This window comes from Mya arenaria, chromosome 3 (assembly GCF_026914265.1).
Source record: "Mya arenaria isolate MELC-2E11 chromosome 3, ASM2691426v1".
NCBI lineage: Eukaryota > Metazoa > Mollusca > Bivalvia > Myida > Myidae > Mya > Mya arenaria.
In genome coordinates, this window is record NC_069124.1 from 43,905,311 (window position 1) to 43,925,897 (window position 20,587).

Genomic DNA, 20,587 nt, shown 5'->3' on the forward strand with positions numbered 1-20,587 from the left:
GACTGAAAGTGTTCAAACATTTGCATTCAGTCTTTGGCACTTGTAATTGCTTGTTTGTTTACCAAAAAAAGTTTAAGGTATTAATATAGCCATGGTGTTGCTGTAATCATGGCTGTTAGCAATGTGAAAACATTATTACAACTACAACAAGTATCAAATGTGAGCACTGTTTGCTGCATAAATCATGTATATTTAAAAAAGAATTGAAAACATACCAAGTAGTCATGGAAGATTGTTATTAAGATATTACCTCATTTATATTTCAGGATTTATTGTAATTTTAGGTATCTGATTTCTAGTCATCGAAATTATATTCTTTTTTAACGAACATGCCTGAATTCTTCCACAAGAACTAGGCACCAAAACTTTTCAACATGCACTGCTATGTAAGATTGAAAGATTGAAAACTTGAGAAAGCCTGGGTAGCATTTTATCAGTGCTGGGCTCACGACTTGTGATTAATTCAACCTTTGTCCAATTTCCAGCATATCCTTGCCCAGAGATGAAATAGACAACCCACACAAGAAAAAATCCCAGAAAGTGTTTAGGGAGAACTTTTCCATCCAGCTGGGCTTTGAGAAGGTTGGCAAGCCTCAGATGCCAAAGGTGCAGCCTCTGGGGTCAGAGGTCAAGCCCGAGGAGAAACAAGGGACACAGGATCAAGCCCCAGGGTCTCAGGGTAATTTTGTGACTCCGAAGATTATAGTGGACCAAGTTAGCAATGGACCAGATGAGGGAACGGAGAAGTCAGGAAATACTGATGAAATGAGATAGTTGAAGTTTGTTTCGTAACTTTTCTATTTGTGATGCATTTCTTACCTTAAGTTTAGTCATATTAACTTTGTACTATTGTATATATCAGCCTTTTTAACAAAGTTTTAATCATTGTGGTTGTTTTTTTTCTATTTTTAAGTTATTAAGTAGACTTTTATTATTATGGAGATACAATTAAGTCAACCTTTATAATTTATTACGTAGCACTTTTTTTTTATAAATTGTAAGTGTTGACAAACAGTATGTAATACTCATGTTTGCAAAGGAACTTAGCATTTCAAGGTTTTGAAGCATTGAATAGTCATGGCTATAACTCTGCCTAATGCTTGATGTGAGTTTTGAATTAAGTGTGACATCTATAGCCTCTCAATCACTTTCACACTAAAAAAAAAGCAGTGAATGCCGCTGTAATATTTTCGGCACATGATTGACGTATTGTGTGGAACTAACTACTTAAGAGGTGGGTTGTATAAGCAAAACATCAAAACATGTACAATTTGCATTTGTAAATTTCAACCCACCAATTAAATCGGAGCTTTAGATTACAGTCTCAACTCAGTGCAATTTAAACTCTTTGAAGAATTAAAACTGACTGTGAAACCATGTTGGCGTTACAAGTTGACTGTTTTTTTTTACCAAATTAGCATTGCGATCATACAGAAGTTTATTTTCAAGCAGTGGTACTGGAAATAACATTATTTAGATTTGCACGTGCAAGTACAAAGTTAAAGCTGCTTTGAGCAACATTTTAAAGAAAATTGGCAGCTTAATAAATTACATTGAGTATTAAAAAATTTCATTGTTTCAAGAAGAATTCAACTTGCTTTAAAATCGACTGAGTTTGACAGATGTTTGATTACTTTGTTAATGTCCATCACAGTGTCATCTTAAATAGCTTTGAGAATATAACTTTGATAATTTCTAGAATATTTGAAAACAGAATGAAAAGGCCCCAAGGGCCAAGGAAGAACTCTAGTGTAGATCTTTCTTCATCCACAATTGAGGACTTTATTGAGACTTTTTTTATCTGTTTTCCATCAAAATCTCTTACATAAGTGCTTGGCATCACATCCTGACGAAGGTCAAAATGGTCGAAACAGTGTGTGCTTTTTTATGTTTTTAAAATTCTGTTATAATTATTGATTAATTCTATTGGTCAGTTCAGAAAATGTCTAGTTTTACAAATATCACATAAAGGTGTTCAGTTTTGTTTATATTTTGAATACAATTTTAATAATATGCACATTTAACTTAGTAAAGACTTAAGTTAATCTTAGACCCAATTTCCGGATTAATCTTATGTCCCTTATAACAGAATCGGTCTAAACACAACACTAAACACAATTTCAAGTGTGTAATTTTCTCCTATTAAAGGGTGATAAGACTTGTAAAAGACTTGTGCTTATGTTTTGGTCTTGGAAATTCTGAAAAGTGTTATGCTCGAAAAGATGTGTGTTCAGGGCGAAATTAATGTGTTTCATACCCTGTTCGCTGTATTTTGTTACAAATTATAATCATAATTACCGGTATGTTAAACTATATTTTGTTTCATAAACCTTTTACTGTTATGATAATTTTTATTTCAAGTAATTGCGACCCGAGTATTATGTTAAAAAGTAAAAATGACCTACAATTTAAATATAAACATATGGGTTTTACAAATCATTATAGCCATATAAAACTATTGCCAAAATAATTTTTGCAAACAATTTGAGCATTTATAGAAATGTTTATCTAGGACAATACTGTTTACAACTGGATTATTTTCAGTTTGTTAAATATTAATCAAGAATGGTTTTATTTAGAGGTATATGGATATTTTGATGTGGAAAAACATGACTTATTTTTTTTTGTTTAGTTTATATTCTTTATAGACTGTATGTCATGGTTTTTCCTGAATTGTATTGAATACACAAACTTTATAAATAGAAAATGTTGTTATGTACAGACTTAGAGTAAAGTAAAGAAACTAATTCATTTCGTTTGTAAATTATCAATACTTTGATTGTTATTTATTCCTCTGTGATATGTTCTTTAAACATGACTTTTTGACTGTGTCATATTATTTTTTAGCTGTCCGAACAATGAATAACAGTCCATTATTTTGTATGAAATAAAAGAAAAGTTGAGGCATTGTCATAGCTTTGATGTCGTTCTACGGAAACTTTTAATCTTAGTCATGGCTCTAAACCATTCTCCTGAAACTTAGTACACAGTCATGTTACAAATGACATTGTGCTATCTATGGCCTCTCGTCAAATGCCGAAGCTGCTTTTCTGGTTTCAGAATTTTTACATCACTGAATTATAAAAGGGAGACTCATCTAATTGCAAAATGGCGAATAAAAAGTCCAATGAGAAAATGGAAATGATTTATGTGATTGAAATGTTGAACAATGATTGGACGTCTTACAGGGAAACAGAAATGGCTAACCTTCAGAAATTGTGACTTCAGAATTTTGTTCACAAACTATGTGTGATAAAATTACCAAAAAAATACAAAAAACTTTGCTTTTAAAAAATAATGATTTTGTAGCTTCTGTGTTTCTGTTTTTTGAAGTGCGGTCATCGATAAATTACATTAAAGGCCAATAACTCTGGTAAAATATTTGTCAATCTTTTTTCCTTGAATAACAGATGAGTTTTGGAAACCATGCACATGCAGTGCCCTTATTTTGAACTGTCACAAACTGAAATTTTATTTTAACTGTTTAATGAAATATAACATACGGTGTACTTGCAATGTAATTACATGGTACATCTAATGTTTAATACTAACAAAATACCCTCTGTGTTTAATTAGAATTTTAAATGTATATTGAAATAAATTGTTTTTTTAGTTGGTGATAAATTCTCATTAAAATCTTTATAGATTAAATACTTAATGCTCAGCTCAGGAATGTTTTGCTCATACATTTGTATGTATTTATGTGTTAAAATGCTGATAAGTGGAAATATCTTGTGTTTTGTGCTTAAAGGGACTAGACACAAAATGTTCTCAAAATCAGCAAATACAGTATCATGATGTGTAGTTCCTTTAATATGTTTTATATTGGTGTTGTGATTTGGCGAAAGTCAATTAAACTTTCGTAAAACAAAATGTTAGTGATAACATGTATCATACATGTGTAATTGCTGCTTTATATAGAACATGTTTATATGTATTTATGATCTTTTTAAGAGACGTTTTCTTAGCCAGACATCGAACAATTTGGTTTTATGTTGAATATGGATAAACTGTTTGTAATAAGGATAATTGGTAATTATAAGTTTTAGTCATTAAAATGTTTGTGCACATACTCTTTTTTGACCTGTGTATATTTTAAAAAAAATAATGAATTATTGGTTGCACGTCTTATTAACCTTTTGACTTACCGGTATAAGCAAAGCCAGCAGACAAAATGGAGAAATAAGTTCATAAGTTTTTTGAAGTAACCGACTTAACATTGATATGTCAAAATTCTCAGATCTACATATTGTAATTTGAGCACATTTTTAAAAAAAATGTTGCCAACATGAAATCTTAAAGAGTGTCCATTTAGATTCAAGGGCCAGTATTCGTGTACATTTCTTAGCCTCAATTGTTGACCATTGTGTAAACTTGACATGGAAGCACCAGTCCTGCTGACGTTATAAATGAAAAATACCACTTGTGTCAAAGAGATGAAATTCGCAGCTGAATCTTAAGTCTAAAAGCCTGAGTCTGAGTCGTAAAAGTCTACGCCTGAGTCTTAAAGTGTTAGTGAATATGAATTTTAAAATATTCTCAGCATAGTCTGAAACTGAGACTCTGAGGTTGAGTCTATAAAATATGTACACGAAAACAGTCCCTGCACTTTATCGACTTACCAGATGGCCTTATAAATAGACTGAAGCTAATGAGTAAAAGAGTTGCCCCCAAAAAGTTAAGATTTTCACCTTCTTTAAAGTTAATAAATATGTTGTTATAAGTCTTATGGATGAAAATTATAATATGTAGTTCTGCTTGATGGGAGTTTTCCTATTTTGTAATACGCACTTAACAATTTTTTTATTTTTTTTTAATCCCTTGTTTATCCTTAAAGTTGTATTTTGATTGTCACATGATAGTAGTATATATGAATATAATAATTATAATACAAATGAAACTGCAGTTTTCAATTTTTACACTTGTTGTATCTGTAATGTTTTAAAAAAATAATGTTGTATTTTTCCTCAATCGATATTATTCCATTTTAAGATTTTACATCTTAGAATAAAAATTATGTAGCACACAACAATGCATAAATAATCATTGATTTTATATGCCTTTTCATACATGTCCAGCAGCAAACTGATTTATTTCAATTTGGGCTTAATTTTGGAAAGTTTTTCTAGAATCGAATCATGTATTCATATATAAAGAGCTTTATTCTGTATGGTAACAGAACAGATTTGAATTTGTTCAATTTAACTTATATAATTTCAAAGTCTATACTGATCTACAGACTTCTTTGTCCGAGGGCGTTGTCATCACACTTTTGTTAACGATAAATTACTCTTAAATAACTCGTTGCAGAGTCTTCAAACTTGGTATATCCATTCGTTGGGGTCAGTCGATGATCAAAATTTGTTTTTGGGTCAGTAGGTCATAAGGTCAAGGTGGTGATGACTGGAAAAATAATTGGTGGAGGCTCCCGACTAGCGACATATCGGAATCACGGAATACTGTTTAAATTTCATTTTATGTCATGGGATTTTGATTGAAATTTGTCTTTAGCTTTAGCTACATGTATCAACTAACACATTGTTTTAGCAAATAATAGTGTTGTCGTTAATACACATATACATAAGCCCTATTTCCATTATATAATTATTTTGATAAACTTTTAAATTTATAAACTTTTAGATTAACATGAATGTATTATATAAATAGTCATCTAACATTGAGGTACTGTACTTAATGTATATATTTCATTTCCATTTATCAAATAATGAGCCTACTATTGATAGATTGTCTACCGAGTGTAATAATTCATATATCTGACATTTTCAAAATTTTACACTAGAAACAAAAACTGATTTAAATGTTCTCTTTAATTATATCTGGAAAAATGAGTTTGTTAGTGTGATAAATTATACTAGATATTTATGATTAATACTTTTTTGAAAATATTTTTGTTAATAAAGAGTTATTTGTAAAAAAACAAACCCTTACCGTATTTTCATCACTAAATTCAGTGCAAGATACCAAAGTGCTCTTACAGTCATCATGCAACTACTGAATTTGTTAAAAAACTTGAATAAAAAATTTACATGTACCAAAGAACTTCATAAAAAACAATGTTGTGTTTGGTCATTCAATAACTGTGTGGTTTAAGGCAACTGTTTGGTAATCATTTTATATTTACTCACTGTGGTTTGGGAAAATTTGAAAAAAACAAAACAACGGAAAATCAGAATATTATTTTTCACAAAGACAGTGATCTACTTATGTTTTTGATTTAAGATTCACTCATCAATAACAATTTTTGTATCTTACTTCACTTTAATCATTTTTTTCCACTGCCGAAGCATCATTTTTACGTACAAAATCGTTCTCGATATTAAAAAAAAGGTGGCCTAAGAAAACTTTCATTGTTCAGTTGATTGTGTTGTTTTTGTATGCTCAGGCGTGTTGTGACAAAATTGTGGAAAGACAGCATTTTTTAAAGATATGTTTTATTATATTGATATTATTTTAAAATTCCATTTTGTTACATTTAAGTTATACCAAGATAAAGTATGACTATATTATACAAGCTTGTTGTTTGTCAGAACATGTTTTAATTGAAGGTGACTGAATACTAACTTAAAGGTTGTTATGACCCATTTCAAGATCAAATAGGTTAGCAAGTTTTGCCGTGTGAGTACCGGTAGATCATGTCTTCTCTGCAGTTAATTGTTAACAGTTTGACCTTTGACCTGAAAACTTCTCAGTTAAGTTCCCTTTTTTTATACACCCATTGTAAGACTGGACGTATTATGGATTCACTTGGGTGTTGGGCAGGCAGGTTGTGTTCATAAAAGTGTCCTCACTGTAACTCAAGAAGCTTCTGTCAAATCAGCTCCAGACTTTGACAAGTGTATGAGCAAATATCTCAGCTATGTTTGATAACCAACCAGCTACCAAAGAGTTTGGGCCTTTGCGTTGCTTAAATAACACAAGCTTTATAAAACAGAGACTCAAACCCATGGTTGCATTCTTCCTTGATAATTATAACAATGTCAACAGGTGTAGGAGATTTGGAGTGGATACTTGGCCTTCCTTGTATTGTGACCTTGACCTTGTTCCATCAAATGTTACAGACTAAAAGGTCATTGTAAGGATGGACGTACAGCAAGGTCATTCCATATAATATTCCTTTTCTTCTTCGTGGTGGAGTTTTTAAAGAGCATTTTTTCCAATTTTACTGTACTGCAGCCTTGACTTGGGTGACCTAGAAGTAATCCAAATTTAGCTTGGAGCTAGCATCTTATGTTAGATATTTTACTGAAAATTAGATGTAAATAAAAACAGTTTCAGAATAATATCGCTCCAATATCTCCGTGGTAGAGCGTTTGCTTCAGGTGGGAAAGGTGGGTGGTTTAAACCCTTACTGTGTCAAACCGAAATATGAAAATATTGTACCAGTAGCTCCATTGCCTTGGGCTCAGCATTCAAAGTTACTGGGAAAATGGTGTACTCTATACTGGTTCAACCCAGGAAAGTTGTATCCCACGTATCAGTGCTTAACACCGAGCACGTTAAATAACCAATAGGTCTCTTGCCAGAGCTAGAGGATGCACCCGGATCTCTTGTATCTCATGGTGTTTCTTCAAGACTTCTAATATCTGAATTTGACCAGGTATTGCAGTCACTTCTGTCTCATGTAATTTATTGCATTTTAAACACAGTTTAAGTCTGATGGCGTCACAGGGAGGTCAAGCCATAATGCAGATTTCAGAATGTTACCAGTATCCTAAAGCAACGCAGATGATGAAAACAAATTAAGACCATGGTTTTAAATTTACTTTACAAGTAAGTTACAAAGTTCATTAAAATAATCAACAACAGAATGCTTGCAGTATATGTAAATAGAAACAAACACAATTAATTCATAAAGCACTTCTATCACAAAAACTTAAAAATCAAATTAACAACAATTTCATTATTTCATTGTACTCCAAATTTGGTTGGTAATTAAATAAAGACAAATCATTAATACAATCATATGAAGCAGGAATTTCATGAAATGAGGTACTGCAATGGACAACAAAAATACTTAAATATGCACCAATGACTTAATATGCATCGCAAATAATATATCCTTAAAGCTGCACTCACACAGATTGACAGTTTGGACTTTTTTTTGTCTCAGAATCAGCTGATTTTGGCATCGATGCCTTCAATTCAGTCATATAATACTGTTAAGAACAGATCTAAATTGCTTGGAAAACTGCCAAAAAACTCATTTTAAAAAGCAATAATAACATTTTTAATTATAAAACATCAATTTTCAAACGTAAATATGAAAAAATGCCATACACAAAAATTGGCTCATTTCCACAGAAAATAATAAAAAAAGGTTGTCAATACGGTCAATCTGTGAGAGTGCAGTTAAAAAAAACACTTCTACATAAACCTTAAAACATGTTTCCAGAATCTTGTTCAACAAGTACCAGAGAACAAGTCTCATTCTCTTCGAGATATAATGTGACAAGTGAAGTACAAAATCCAGTTTAGCGTTACCCTGGCCCCAATTTCTCAAAACTGTTTAGGCTTATTTCAATTAGTCTTAATACATACTTAAATTTGATTTGGAAAATGAAAATTATTGCGCAAATTACTCTTAATATTAGGCAATTATATAAAAACAAAAATAGTGCTTAGTTTAATCCTGTTATAACTGACTGAAGAAGTTTCGAGAAATTGGGGCTTGGAGTGTAAAAACACTTCATCATGACATTATGGGGGCCGCTACCCCCACATCTGCTTAGTATGCCATGGACTGCAGCCTCTAAGCAGCTGCCAGGCTGATATAAAAAGATTTGTTTCACCACATTATTGAATGAATAGGCAGAGTAAGTGGGGACCACTAACTTGAAACTATCTCCACATTCCCATCCCCACACCCCACCATATTTTGCCAAGATGGAAAAATTCCCTCCCCTCCATTGATTTAAACCATCTTTTATATTGTTTGGGAGTAAAACTGTTGTAAAATGTAATCAAGTGTAATATTACACAAATTAAGCAACATATTTAGTAAAATGTCAGGAACAGTGAGGATTTTGTATTTCAATGCAAATTTGGTGGGTGGGGGATGGGGGATTTTGTCAACAACGAATTTTATTCGTCTCCAAATGTGACAACACTAAATACATGACAATGCACTCACAATATTTAATTGTTAAGGCGTAGCACATCCAAATATGCAGTGTAAGGTCCACTGCAAAATATCCCAAATAAGCCAAAAATACATGTCTGGCAATTAAAATTCATTTGTGTTGTTACTAAACTTAAAAGAGCCATCCTTACAAATGAAACACATAGAGGATAATAATTTATTTCTGTTTAAGATATGCAATATATTTCACCAAATTAGCACCAAAAGCAATATAATATACAAGTTGCTTTGCCTCATGGGAAATATGTACTTTTGGTGTTCACAAAGTGATATATATTGCAATCTTACACAGCAACAAACAATTTTTCAATTTATTTCATGCTTATAGTTAAATCTTCCATTTATTTCATGCTTATAATCAACAACGATATTTATATGTAATAGGAAAACTGTGCAAATTTTTTCAACCAAATGATGTCATACCGGAAAATGCAAGCAAATGACGTCATTGCATATTTTTCCCGGCATTGTATGCGTTTATGTTACTATTTTTACAATGAATCTGGTAAAATCTTTGAAAACAGTGAAATTATTTTTCAATAAACTCACTGTTTCAAATGATGAGCTTATCCAGATATAATCCACTGTTATATATAAACAAGAGCTGTCACAGAGACAGCACGCTCGACTATTCCGCCACTTTTCAATGTAAGGATTGAAAAGTTTTGGCGAAACATGCATGGATCACTGTTAGATTAGATTTCAATGCAATACATGGTGTGCTGAGATATAAACATAAATGTAGTTCCATGCAAAATATTAACGAGAATTTCTAAGTCTAATAATAAAGGGCCATTATTTGAAAAATACAGCTATCTAACTTGGTTATTCAATTAAGTTGGGTGGTTGAATACCATTGTATAAAGTCTCAATGCAATACATCAAATAGTTGCTGAGATATTATCCTATGTGTGCTAACATGCAAGACCTTAACCAGAAATTCTAAGTCGCATAATAAAGGGGCAAAAATTATATATTATAAAAGATAGAGTTATCTTACTTGATTAAATAAGAAGGTTAAATAGATGGGAGCCTGTGTGTAAAGTTTCAATGCAATACATGATGTATTCGCTGAGGTATTGACTTAAAAGTGGTTACATGCAAAACCTTAACCAGAATTTCTATGTCGAATAAAAAAGGGGCCATTATTTTAATTTGATGCAAACTGGAGTTATCTTCCTTGGTTATTTAAGTAGATGGTTGAGTACCATTGTATCAAGTCTCAATGCAATCCATCAAGTAATTGCTGAGATATTAACCTATGTGTGCTTACATGCAAACCTTAACCAGAATTTCTCAGTCAAATAATAAAGGCCCATAATTTGCATTATATTCAAAAAAAGTGTTATCTGGGAATACATATCTAATGTTTCAATGCAATACATGATATATTTGCTGAGATATTAACTTAAATGTGGTTACATGCAAAACCTTAACCAGAATTTCTAAGTCGAATAAGAAAGGGAAATTATTTTGCATTAAATGCAAACTAGAGTTATCTAACTTGATTAATTAAGTAGGTTGGATGGTTGACTACCATTGTATAAAGTCTCAATTCAATACCTCAAGTAGTTGCTGAGATATTAACCTATGTGTGCTTACACGCAAAACCTTAACCAGAATTTCTAAGTCGAATAATAAAGGGAAATTATTTGCATTAAATGCAAACTAGAGTTATCTAACTTGGTTAATTTAGTAGGTTGGATGGTTTAGTACCATTGTATCAAGTATCAATGCAATACCTCAAGTAGTTGCTGAGATATTAACCTATGTGTGCTTACATGCAAAACCTTAACAAGAATTTGACAAGAAGTCGAATAATAAAGACCTATTATTTGCATTATTTTCAAATAATTGTTATCTAACTTCATTTATTTAGTATGTAAGATAGTTGGGAATACATATCCAAAGTTTCAATGCAATAACTGATGTATTCCCTGAGATAATGACTTAAAGGTTCTTACATGCAAAACCTTAACCAAGGTGTGACGCCAAAGCCGTTGCCAGGGTGAGTAGTATAGCTCTCCTTATTCTTCGAATAGTCGAGCTAAAAACACACCGGAAATCATGAAATAAATCAATTTTCTTACAATGAAGAAAGTATTTGCATACGATTATTTGGATCTTAACAAGGGTCATTTCAACACAATGAATGTGATCATTTGGTTCAATTATACAGTCGAAACCCATTGACACGATATCACTTGGCTAGATTTACTGGATGTCAAGGACCTTTTTTTATTAACTTTTTTGTAAGCATTCCTGCTTGGCTCAATTTTCGCGAGGCTCAAAGTATTTTTATGGTTCCAGGGATATTGAGTCAACAGGTTCCAACTGAAAAGTATAAACAGCTTGTAGGAAGATGAATTACCATGGCACTGGTGCAATTAACGTTAAAGGGATTATATTTGTCAATAAATAATAGCACATGATTGTAGAATCAAATGGATTATTCTGGCCACTTATGGCAAACAACCTCCAACCCACCATGAGCCATAATTTAAAAAAGTCTCATACATGAGTTCAGACTCAAATAGCAAAACTGCAAATCTTCATTTCATTGTAACTTTTTTTCTAGCTGAGTTTTCATGATGAAATTTGCTGAATGTAATCATTATACGAAATTGTACAATTATTCACATTTATTTTTGTTTTAACAAATGGAATAAAGATGATTCTTTGTAATTTAAAGTGACACTCTTATTCAAAATCAATACATTCACATGTATTACAAATATTAATTTTGACTGACAAACCTTTAACTACTTACTAAGTAATGCACTTATGGAAACTATTAATTACTGATAACAAGATTGTAACTGTGTATTTAAGCGCAAAACTATTAAATGATTGGTGAATGCTTAAAGATTTACTGTGATCTACTTTAGTGTCATAAGGTAGAAATAATGTGTTTTATGCTCATTTGTTTCCAATTGAACTCGGTATCCTTCATCAGAACCATTGTTTTTGACATTTATCCATCCCTTATGGAATATTTAAACAATATTATGAATTGTGGTAAATCTTATTTGGGAGTAAGAGTGCAACTTTAATAAATGTGTTTCTGAATCTAGACTTGGACTTGAGACTGTTTTTAATCATGGCCTATGTCTGAGAAAGTCTCCGCTTAACATCATAATAATTCCATCTCAAATGACAAATAAACACAGTCTCTGTTTACTTATCACCTTAAACTATTGATGATCAAAAGTAAACGTTCTTTGTTTATCTACAACTTCAAAACCCCTTTTCTTGTACTTTCATCATTTCATCGCTTTCTTGCCGCCACATTTCTCTTCATTCCAACAGATACACTTTCTAAACGCATAACTTATAAGTCTTAATCCGATAAAATGACAAGAATATTGCAACATCAGCGCTCCAAATCCTCGAAAGAACGCATTCATTCCCTCGTCGCGTAGAATCTGCCAAAAGCAGTCAAAGATCCCGTTATATCGAAAATGAACACCTAAAACTTCACGACCATGGTCCATATTGTCTGTAAGAACTCTCGTGCCTTGGATATAGAGTCTGTGCAATACTGTTTCACACGGAAACATGACTATGTCTGCCACAAGAAAGCTAACAAAATTTGCAACCAGTCCGGGATATATCTGCTCATGATGCGTTTGCTTTACATAATCCACGGATGAATCGTCCTGCATCTGAAACATTGAATGTTATAACATTGAATTTTATCATGGTTACAAGGTTAGAAGTAATAACACTTCGTCATCTTATAAAATGTTATGTATTGTAATAATTGTATCACTTTCGATGAACTGAAGGACAAATCCAAGTAGTTGTGAAACATTGGAATCATGGTAGGAATCATATTCAGCATTAAAAATGTCTTAGAAAATACCACAGATGAAAAATTGAAGTACGAAAATACTAGTAACAACCCATACTTTTGTATACACAAATTTATTTAGCTAGACTGTGAAAAAAAACATTATTAAGCTGATCTGAGTGATGAAGTTTTTGTTACTGGAAAGAAACAAGGGCCGGTATTCATAAGACATCTTAAGTAATTTCTTAACTTAAAGCTGCACTCTCACAGATTGAACGTTTTGACAATTTTGAAACAAGCCAAAATCCATGGAAACCAGTTATATAAGATTGCTGACAAAAAATTAGATGACAGATTTTTATATTCAAGTTCAAAATTTGATGTTTCATGCATTTTTCTTAAACCGTTAATTACGGTTTAAGCCATAAAACATTAATTTTCAAACGGAAATATGAAAATCTGTGATCTGATCTTTTGCCAACAGTCTTTTATCACAGGTTAGCAGATATTTATGCAAAAATTTACTCATTCCAAGACAAAAAATAAAAAAGTGCAGTGAGAGTGCAGCTTTAAGTCAACTCCCTAAAAATAACATAATCTTACTAAAAAGAAAAGTATTAGTGTTTTTAACATAAAAGCATTTTCAATAAAATCAGTGAAATAAAGTATTTACCGTAAATGACTGGGTATTAGACGCACTTTTTTTCCTCAGATTTTGATGCAAAAAAATGCCTGCGTATAATACCCAGTAACAATTTTTTGAACTTTTTTTCTGAGGTCAATTTCAAGCCGAGAGTTTGTTTAGATTTATGTAGAAAGGGATGTTACTCGCGTCATATTGATCGAGTATATACGGGTTAAAACGGCAGTTGAAGATCGGGATACGGTATATCGTAAGAGGTTTATAATTTCAACAAAAATATTTTTCGATTAAAGTTATCGTAATTGACCTAAGAGGTCGGACACTCTAAATATTTGGACACCCATAATTTATTTTGCGTACCTAATTTTCGGACACCCAAAGGACATCAATCATAACTTTCATAGTTACCAAGTTTCACAGACGAAGATTATTGATTTTTATCTTTACAATGCATGGCTAGATTACCTAACCGTATACACCACTGTGACAATTTAATTAGTTACTACCCATCCTAAACGATTTATGGCCTGTTGAAAAGGAAGTGTGATATATTTATTTGAGGATTAAACAAACAACAAGGGCAATCAAGGGATTAAGAAAACATCGACATGGCATGTTTGTAAAACGATCTGCCAATAAGCTTTCAAACTTGTACCACACTTATAGACTATATGAAGCAATTATCGTACAGTTATACATTAATCCTGCATAGCAATGTCCATGCTCTCCACGAGATCCTCGTGGGTATAACTGTAAGTTATGTGACGTCACACAGTGTGACTCTTTGATCTGAAGCCGATAGAATGTGTTTATTCAGTTCAGTGCATGTATAAAATGGTGTTTTAATTAACTTGATGAAGGATTTACACTTATAGGCGTAATAAATAAGTTTATGACCATTGATTACTACGGATAAATTAATAAGTGGTAAAAAGCAAACATGAAGAAAAAGGCAGGTTAAACAAACATGTAAATAAAATGTGAAAATGATAATTTTCTATGTATTCGGAGAGCGAAAATAATAATTAATTTATGGTGTCCGAACTCTTGTGAATTACGGTATTCAATATTATTTTGAATAATAAATTGAATTAAACAATAATCAAACTAACATATAAAAAAGCAAAGTTGGGCACTGTCAAAATATTTTTTGCATAACATAACTTTTCATTCTCGACAGTATGGTTGTATGGTTTTAAAGACAACCATCGCCATTTTCACGAAAAAATTTTTTTGTCACTGTCAACAAACATGGTGGTAGAAAATGCCGGACGATTTTGACATTTTTTCTATGCGTCTTTTAACCAAAAACATAGATTAAAAGTTTTTTTCTCGGACTTTTCACAGATTTTTTTCCCTGCGTCTAATACCCCCTATCGTCTTATACCCAGTCATTTACGGTAAGATATTTTTGAGTTACTAAATCATACTTAACTTGAGAAAATAACTTAAGTTCGACAAAATACTTAAAATGTTTTATGAGAACTGGCCCACTACCGGTGTCCTTTTTCAGGTCCCCCAAGAATGTGTCCCTAATCAAGCTCAAACCAACAAACTCTAAGGTGACAGTTAGACACTAGACCACACTCAACCATGCTTTCAGCAGTTAGGATAAAATAAAATTGAAAAATAGTTTTTCACCTCTGTTGCCTGTTTCTCCTCAGTCAGGTATCTCAAAACAAGGTGCGATGTAACCTGCTGTACTCCATAGTGACACAATCGAAACGTTGCCGTGGGGACGAGCAGCGTCCACATTGGGACCATCCATGTGTGCTGGTATGTGCGCCCAAACAGGCGACTGCAACCCTCTGTGAGAAACTCAAATAGGGATGGCGAGTCGTTCGCCCCGAAACTCTGAAAGGGAATTTAATGCATGATATTTGACATCCAAAAGTATTGGTGGACCATATAGAAGTAATTCTTGGAACAAACATACATCTAACAACTGCCGTATACAAAGAGCACTGGCTTTGCTGACCTGGGCAGAGGGGATAAACACAACCAGTGAGGCAAGTTTCACTTACGGATCCAGGGGGAGGGGGAGTGCACAATCGACTTAATTACCCCATAAATGGTCCAAGGTATAGAGATAAAGGTAATAAAATACACCCAAAATGCACGAATTCGGACTTGAAATTGTCAAAATTTTCTTGGGGGGGTACTCCCAAACCCACCTGCCAACACTTTCAACAAAATAAAAGTTATGCCCCTCTAACTTAAAATTCTGGATCGGCCCCTAAGTTTGTTCAACTTTACCATAAAATCAAGCTGCAAACTCAGTAAAAGTGTTATGTTAGATTTAAACATGCCATTTCAAAATAATACACAATGAAGGGGCCCTTTCTGATTTCAATATAAGCATACCTGAACTGTTTCAACATAGCTCGTGATATACAGTGGAGCACACAACAGATACCCAGTCCTGAAATGTGGAAGAAAAAAACATAAGAAAAATCATAGTATTTATGTCAATGTCTGCTGCAATGGGATCATCGGATGGTGTTGAAACATTCAAGCCAACACTAAGATTATCTTCGTTCGTTTTTGCTTTTAATCTTTCAACCATTTCATCGGCATTAAATGGATGTACTATTAGACACGACATGCAGAAACTTTTTAAATTATGGTTGCTCAGAATTTGCCACTGGCAGTTGACATTGAAAATTTCGTACAATATTTGTTTACAATGGGGTAATATGCAAACAAAATGTTTCTTTAAATCAGTTAATAAAGATCATTAGCCAGTAGGATAGAAAGGCAAAACAATGAACAAATTAATTACCACTTTAGCAGCAAATGGAAACACTGTTTCTTCAGTGAACTATAAACAGACACTGCCTGCCCTGAAAATAACAACAAACCATGAAGTAGCAAAATCATATTACCCGCAAGTAATGCTGACAAAATATACATTTTAAAATGGAAATATGCATTTAATTAATGATATTATCAGGATATTGAATGCATAATGGGCATTCTAATATTTATAAACTTAGCCCATATTTTCAGAGATTTTACCAAAAATCCGAATTCTGCGAATAAGATGTGTCATCTGTCAGGAGCGCTTTTTTTTTTTTAATAGGAAACCATGATCTTCAACCTACATGTAGCTCATTTTTCATACCAAAGTTGAAGACTATACACATAGGTATTCAAAAGATATTAATTGGAAACAAAAGCACCCATATTTTTGTAATAAAGTTCACCATGAAGTTGTCTTTGACCCTCAAAACAACAGAGGTCATTTACTGACAATGACAAGACGTGTGTACCCAGTTGGAATACTCCTCACCAAGTTGTTAAGAAGATATTGATCGGATACAAGTGTGACACAGATGAAAACTCCGCCACACAAAGTAATCCCTATGTGTTTGCCATACTTTCCAGGTGACACCACAAATACAAGGAGTCATAAGGCTACAGTACAAATGAAGGGCCAAAAATTGATTTTACTAAGTGAAGCGGGAAACGAAATTCAAGGCGCATGACTTCTCACCCCATTAACATTCCCCAAAGGCTTGATGACTCTAGATAATATAGTTTTTAAGTTCAGATAGACACAAGATGGAATTAAGGACAGATGCACGCACAGACAGGCAAGGGAAAATCTATATCCTCCCCCCCCCACACTTTTGTGTGGTCATAAAAACTCTTACAATGGCCAGTTTGTAACCTCATTGAGGACATTTTCTGTCAACATGTTGATGCCCCGGGTCAGTAGAGAACTGATGAAGCCCTTGTACACCCATGCTGGGGGCTGGAATATAAAACATTTATTGTGTTAAACAATAATCAACTAAGGGTTGAATGCTTTAGTATTATGTCTAATCAGTGTATAAAAAACATTTGGTCAATGCACAAATAGTCAAGTTAAAATATGAATGAAGTAAAAGGATATGTGTCCATACAAGAAAGTGCATTATGAGTGTAAATATATGGACACTATACTAAGGCCTAAAAAAAAAATTGTTTGGTTAGGGTAACATCCTTTTCAAAAATAGGTAGGGTAGGTAGGCTTTTTTTTTTTTTGAATAGGCTTTATATAAGAATTATTTTCATCATTGGAGAATGGTGTTAAAGTTATCTCCTGTAAAAAGCATTTAAGGTTTTTAACACCATATTTAAAAAAAAAAAATATTTTTTTTTAAAGTTTTTCAATTTTTTTTCAAACTGACTATAAAAACGGTAGGGTCGGCGCCTATTCCGTAGGTAGGGTCGGGTAACCCGAACCAAATGTATTATTTTTTTTAGGCCTAAGGGTGAAAGAACGATGATAAGGAGGATAATTGTATGTTTCAGTGCACGATCATAACTTTTCTCAGAGTAAGCATCATAAGCATTATTTTAGCACTGAAATATTTACTTTTGATGTTCACAAGCTGAAACATAGTGGGATAATACATTAAAACCAACAATTTTTCTTTTTAATGTATGCCTAAACAGGATATAACATGACATTAAAACATTATAGCTTCAGATAAGCGCACAAAATTGTATGCGATTGTAATGTCATTTCAGAAATAACGTAGTTGAAATAGTGTCCATACCTGTGTGTGCTGATGTTTGAAAGTGAGATCAGGATAAAATTTTAAAACAAAAATCACAAATATTTTGGATTCCATTATCTATGTAATATTTTATCTCAATTCTAAGCATCAATCTTTGTAATTCCTCACATATATGAGATTTATTGGTTTTCTTTCATTTACATCATTCTGAAATCCACAGTTTCTAAATATGTTCAGAACTTTGTGTGATCTCAAGGCACTATGTATTGTTTTATATATATATATATATATTGCATTTAAAAGAATATTGACAGTATATATGGAATACCTATGAGTTTTAAGTACCTTATTTCTGCTAAGCTGAAAGCCAACTGTTGGAACAGTGAAAGGTGTCAAATGGTATGTAGATCCTGGACTGATCTGAAATCAAAACACAATTGGTCATCAGTTGCACATAAACTGGAAAGTTGGGAGTAAAAGTAATTATTAACTAAGATTATTTTATTTTTTATAAATACAGACTGTTTGATATATTCTATTTAAGTTTTTATGTTTTACTGACATAAGAATAGGATATTATGTCCATACAATAATCAACCAGAGTGCCAGTATTTTTTTCCCCTTTTGAGGGGAAGGTGGCAGGGCCCATTGATAGGGCAAAAATATAGTCATTTTGGCAAAAGGGGAAAATACGAACATGATTCATATACTGTTCAACTTGTTTTCAAACCTTTTATTTAACAAACCTATCAACATATTCATAAATGGACTTAAATGCTTCATGTACATTCGCTATATGTTAAGGCGTCAGCTGTCATAATTTTTTTTAACAAAATAATGTTTTTTTCCTTCGGTTGGGAAAAATATATTATAATACCTTTTCAGGAGGGGGAAGGGGGCCAAATCCGACCCCAAAAAGGGCTGTACAAAAACACTGGCTGCATAGTGACAACCCAACACTCATCCATTAATCAAAGCACATAACTCAACAATTTTTTTAGCCAGTGTAATGGACCTAGCTTAAGCTATATACAATTGTTTTGTCTCTGGCAACGTGTACGAAGCTTCATTTTTAACATTTTGAATGTTTTTGAAGTTATGAACAAGTTTTTGCACAACAAAACTGATGAAAACAGCAACACCAAGACTATGACATACCCTCGGCCATTTTTCTATGAAAAACGAAAACGCTAAAACATTTCTTTGAGAAAACTACAATTCTAGGACCTGATGAAAAAATACCTGACATGATCTCCTGAAGACAATGAAGGGGTGTGCCATGGTTTCGAAAATCCAAACACTGTGGTGAAGAAAGCTCTCAAATTAGGTGGCAATATTAATTATCATTGTCAGATTGATAAATTAAATGAATAAACACATACATTTTTAAGACAGAAATGTATTGAAAATAATTGTAACATATGGTGATAATGATGAAATAGGAAGATATATGTGAAAATGATTCAAAAGGGTACTGAAATTTCAAGTTTTCTTTCAAAGTAGAATTTATAAATTTATATTATTCAACATCTTTAAAACTAAATTCAAACATTATCTAACTTGGACAACATTCTAATTCTTAAAAATTATTCATTAAAAATGAAAATAAAACATTCATTTATGTTAACACACTGTTCGGTGTCACTTTTTAAAAGATGATTTCAACAATGTGGAATTTCAACTGCGACTTGGAAAATAGAAAATGGCTTGGTTTTTCTCCACTATATATTTTAAGTGTGTCGAAGTCACATGAGTTCTTATAAAGTTCCTGGCTGCTATAAGAATGTGCTTAAAACTTGCAATTTGTCTACAGGTGCACTTAAATCACAGCATTACACAATAATAATGAAAATAACATCATCTATTGATTGCATCACTCCACAAGGAGTATACTTGGAATATGGAATATTTCGGAACAATGCCCTTTCAGTCATAAAACACAGGGATTACCTTGCATGTCCAATGACAGCCCCAGCAGCTTTCGGAAATTGATCGGCTGCAATGAAAAACTCAAGGAATAACAGTTATTGTATTGATTATTGATATTGTTCCTGTAGTTTTAAAGGTATCAACCTGTTTTTAAAGCACTCACAGTGTTGTTTTTTCCGGCCCTTTACAAGATTTTTAACCATGCAATTCTCTTATGCACCAGTCAATTGTAACCACGGCCCACCGGGGATAGCTTGGGAAAAGGGCCGTGTTTTTACTTTCCAGGTGGCCCAGCAGGGCCATGTGACCGCGGTGTTTTGTTATAGCGCCAAATTAAGCCGAGATTGGGCCTTATATAGTCTCTGGGGTGCGGAGGCATTTGGCCGGGGTTTAACCATCAGTTCGTCCCAGCAGGGTGGGGATTTTACCCGGGGTTGGCTGGACCGAAAGTCAAAGTCCCGGCTATTCCCCGGACCTGGGGGGGCCGTGGTTACAAATGACTGGTGCATTATATGGTAAAATGAGTTGAGATTGAGATATAACTTCAGTATTGT

At 32.8% G+C, this 20,587-nt stretch overlaps 2 protein-coding genes across 5 annotated transcripts in view; one reads left to right on the top strand and one right to left on the bottom strand.

Moving 5' to 3' along the window:
* Positions 1–20,587, top strand: part of LOC128226454 (phosphatidylinositol 3,4,5-trisphosphate 3-phosphatase TPTE2-like) — a 60,476-nt gene that overhangs the window by 22,120 nt on the left and 17,769 nt on the right. For 3 of the 4 annotated variants that reach the window (XM_052936335.1, XM_052936333.1, XM_052936336.1), the window contains exon 15: positions 486–6,521. The exons of the other annotated variant lie outside the window; for it this stretch is intronic. In XM_052936335.1, coding sequence (XP_052792295.1) covers positions 486–774 — 289 coding nt within the window. In that variant the 3' untranslated portion in view covers positions 775–6,521. Of the gene's footprint in view, positions 1–485; positions 6,522–20,587 lie in introns of those variants that run through there. 4 annotated transcript variants of the gene reach the window in all.
* LOC128226455 (mitochondrial outer membrane protein SLC25A46-like) lies at positions 7,768–16,526 on the bottom strand. Its single transcript, XM_052936337.1, has 4 exons — positions 16,379–16,526; positions 15,961–16,018; positions 15,238–15,450; positions 7,768–12,825 (listed from the first exon to the last, which is right to left on the bottom strand). Exons 1-4 carry the CDS (start codon positions 16,507–16,509, stop codon positions 12,424–12,426), a joined length of 804 nt encoding a protein of 267 aa, XP_052792297.1. The 5' UTR covers positions 16,510–16,526; the 3' UTR covers positions 7,768–12,423.

Excerpts from the sequence above, each read along its gene's own strand:
- LOC128226455 (XM_052936337.1), bottom strand. The coding sequence starts at position 16,509 with ATGTATATTTTGTCAGCATTACTTGCGGGTAATATGATTTTGCTACTT. Across the intron at positions 16,019-16,378 it reads TTCCATTTGCTGCTAAAGTG|GACTGGGTATCTGTTGTGTG; the intron begins GTAATTAATTTG and ends TCCACATTTCAG. Across the intron at positions 12,826-15,237 it reads AGGAGAAACAGGCAACAGAG|ATGCAGGACGATTCATCCGT; the intron begins GTGAAAAACTAT and ends TCAATGTTTCAG.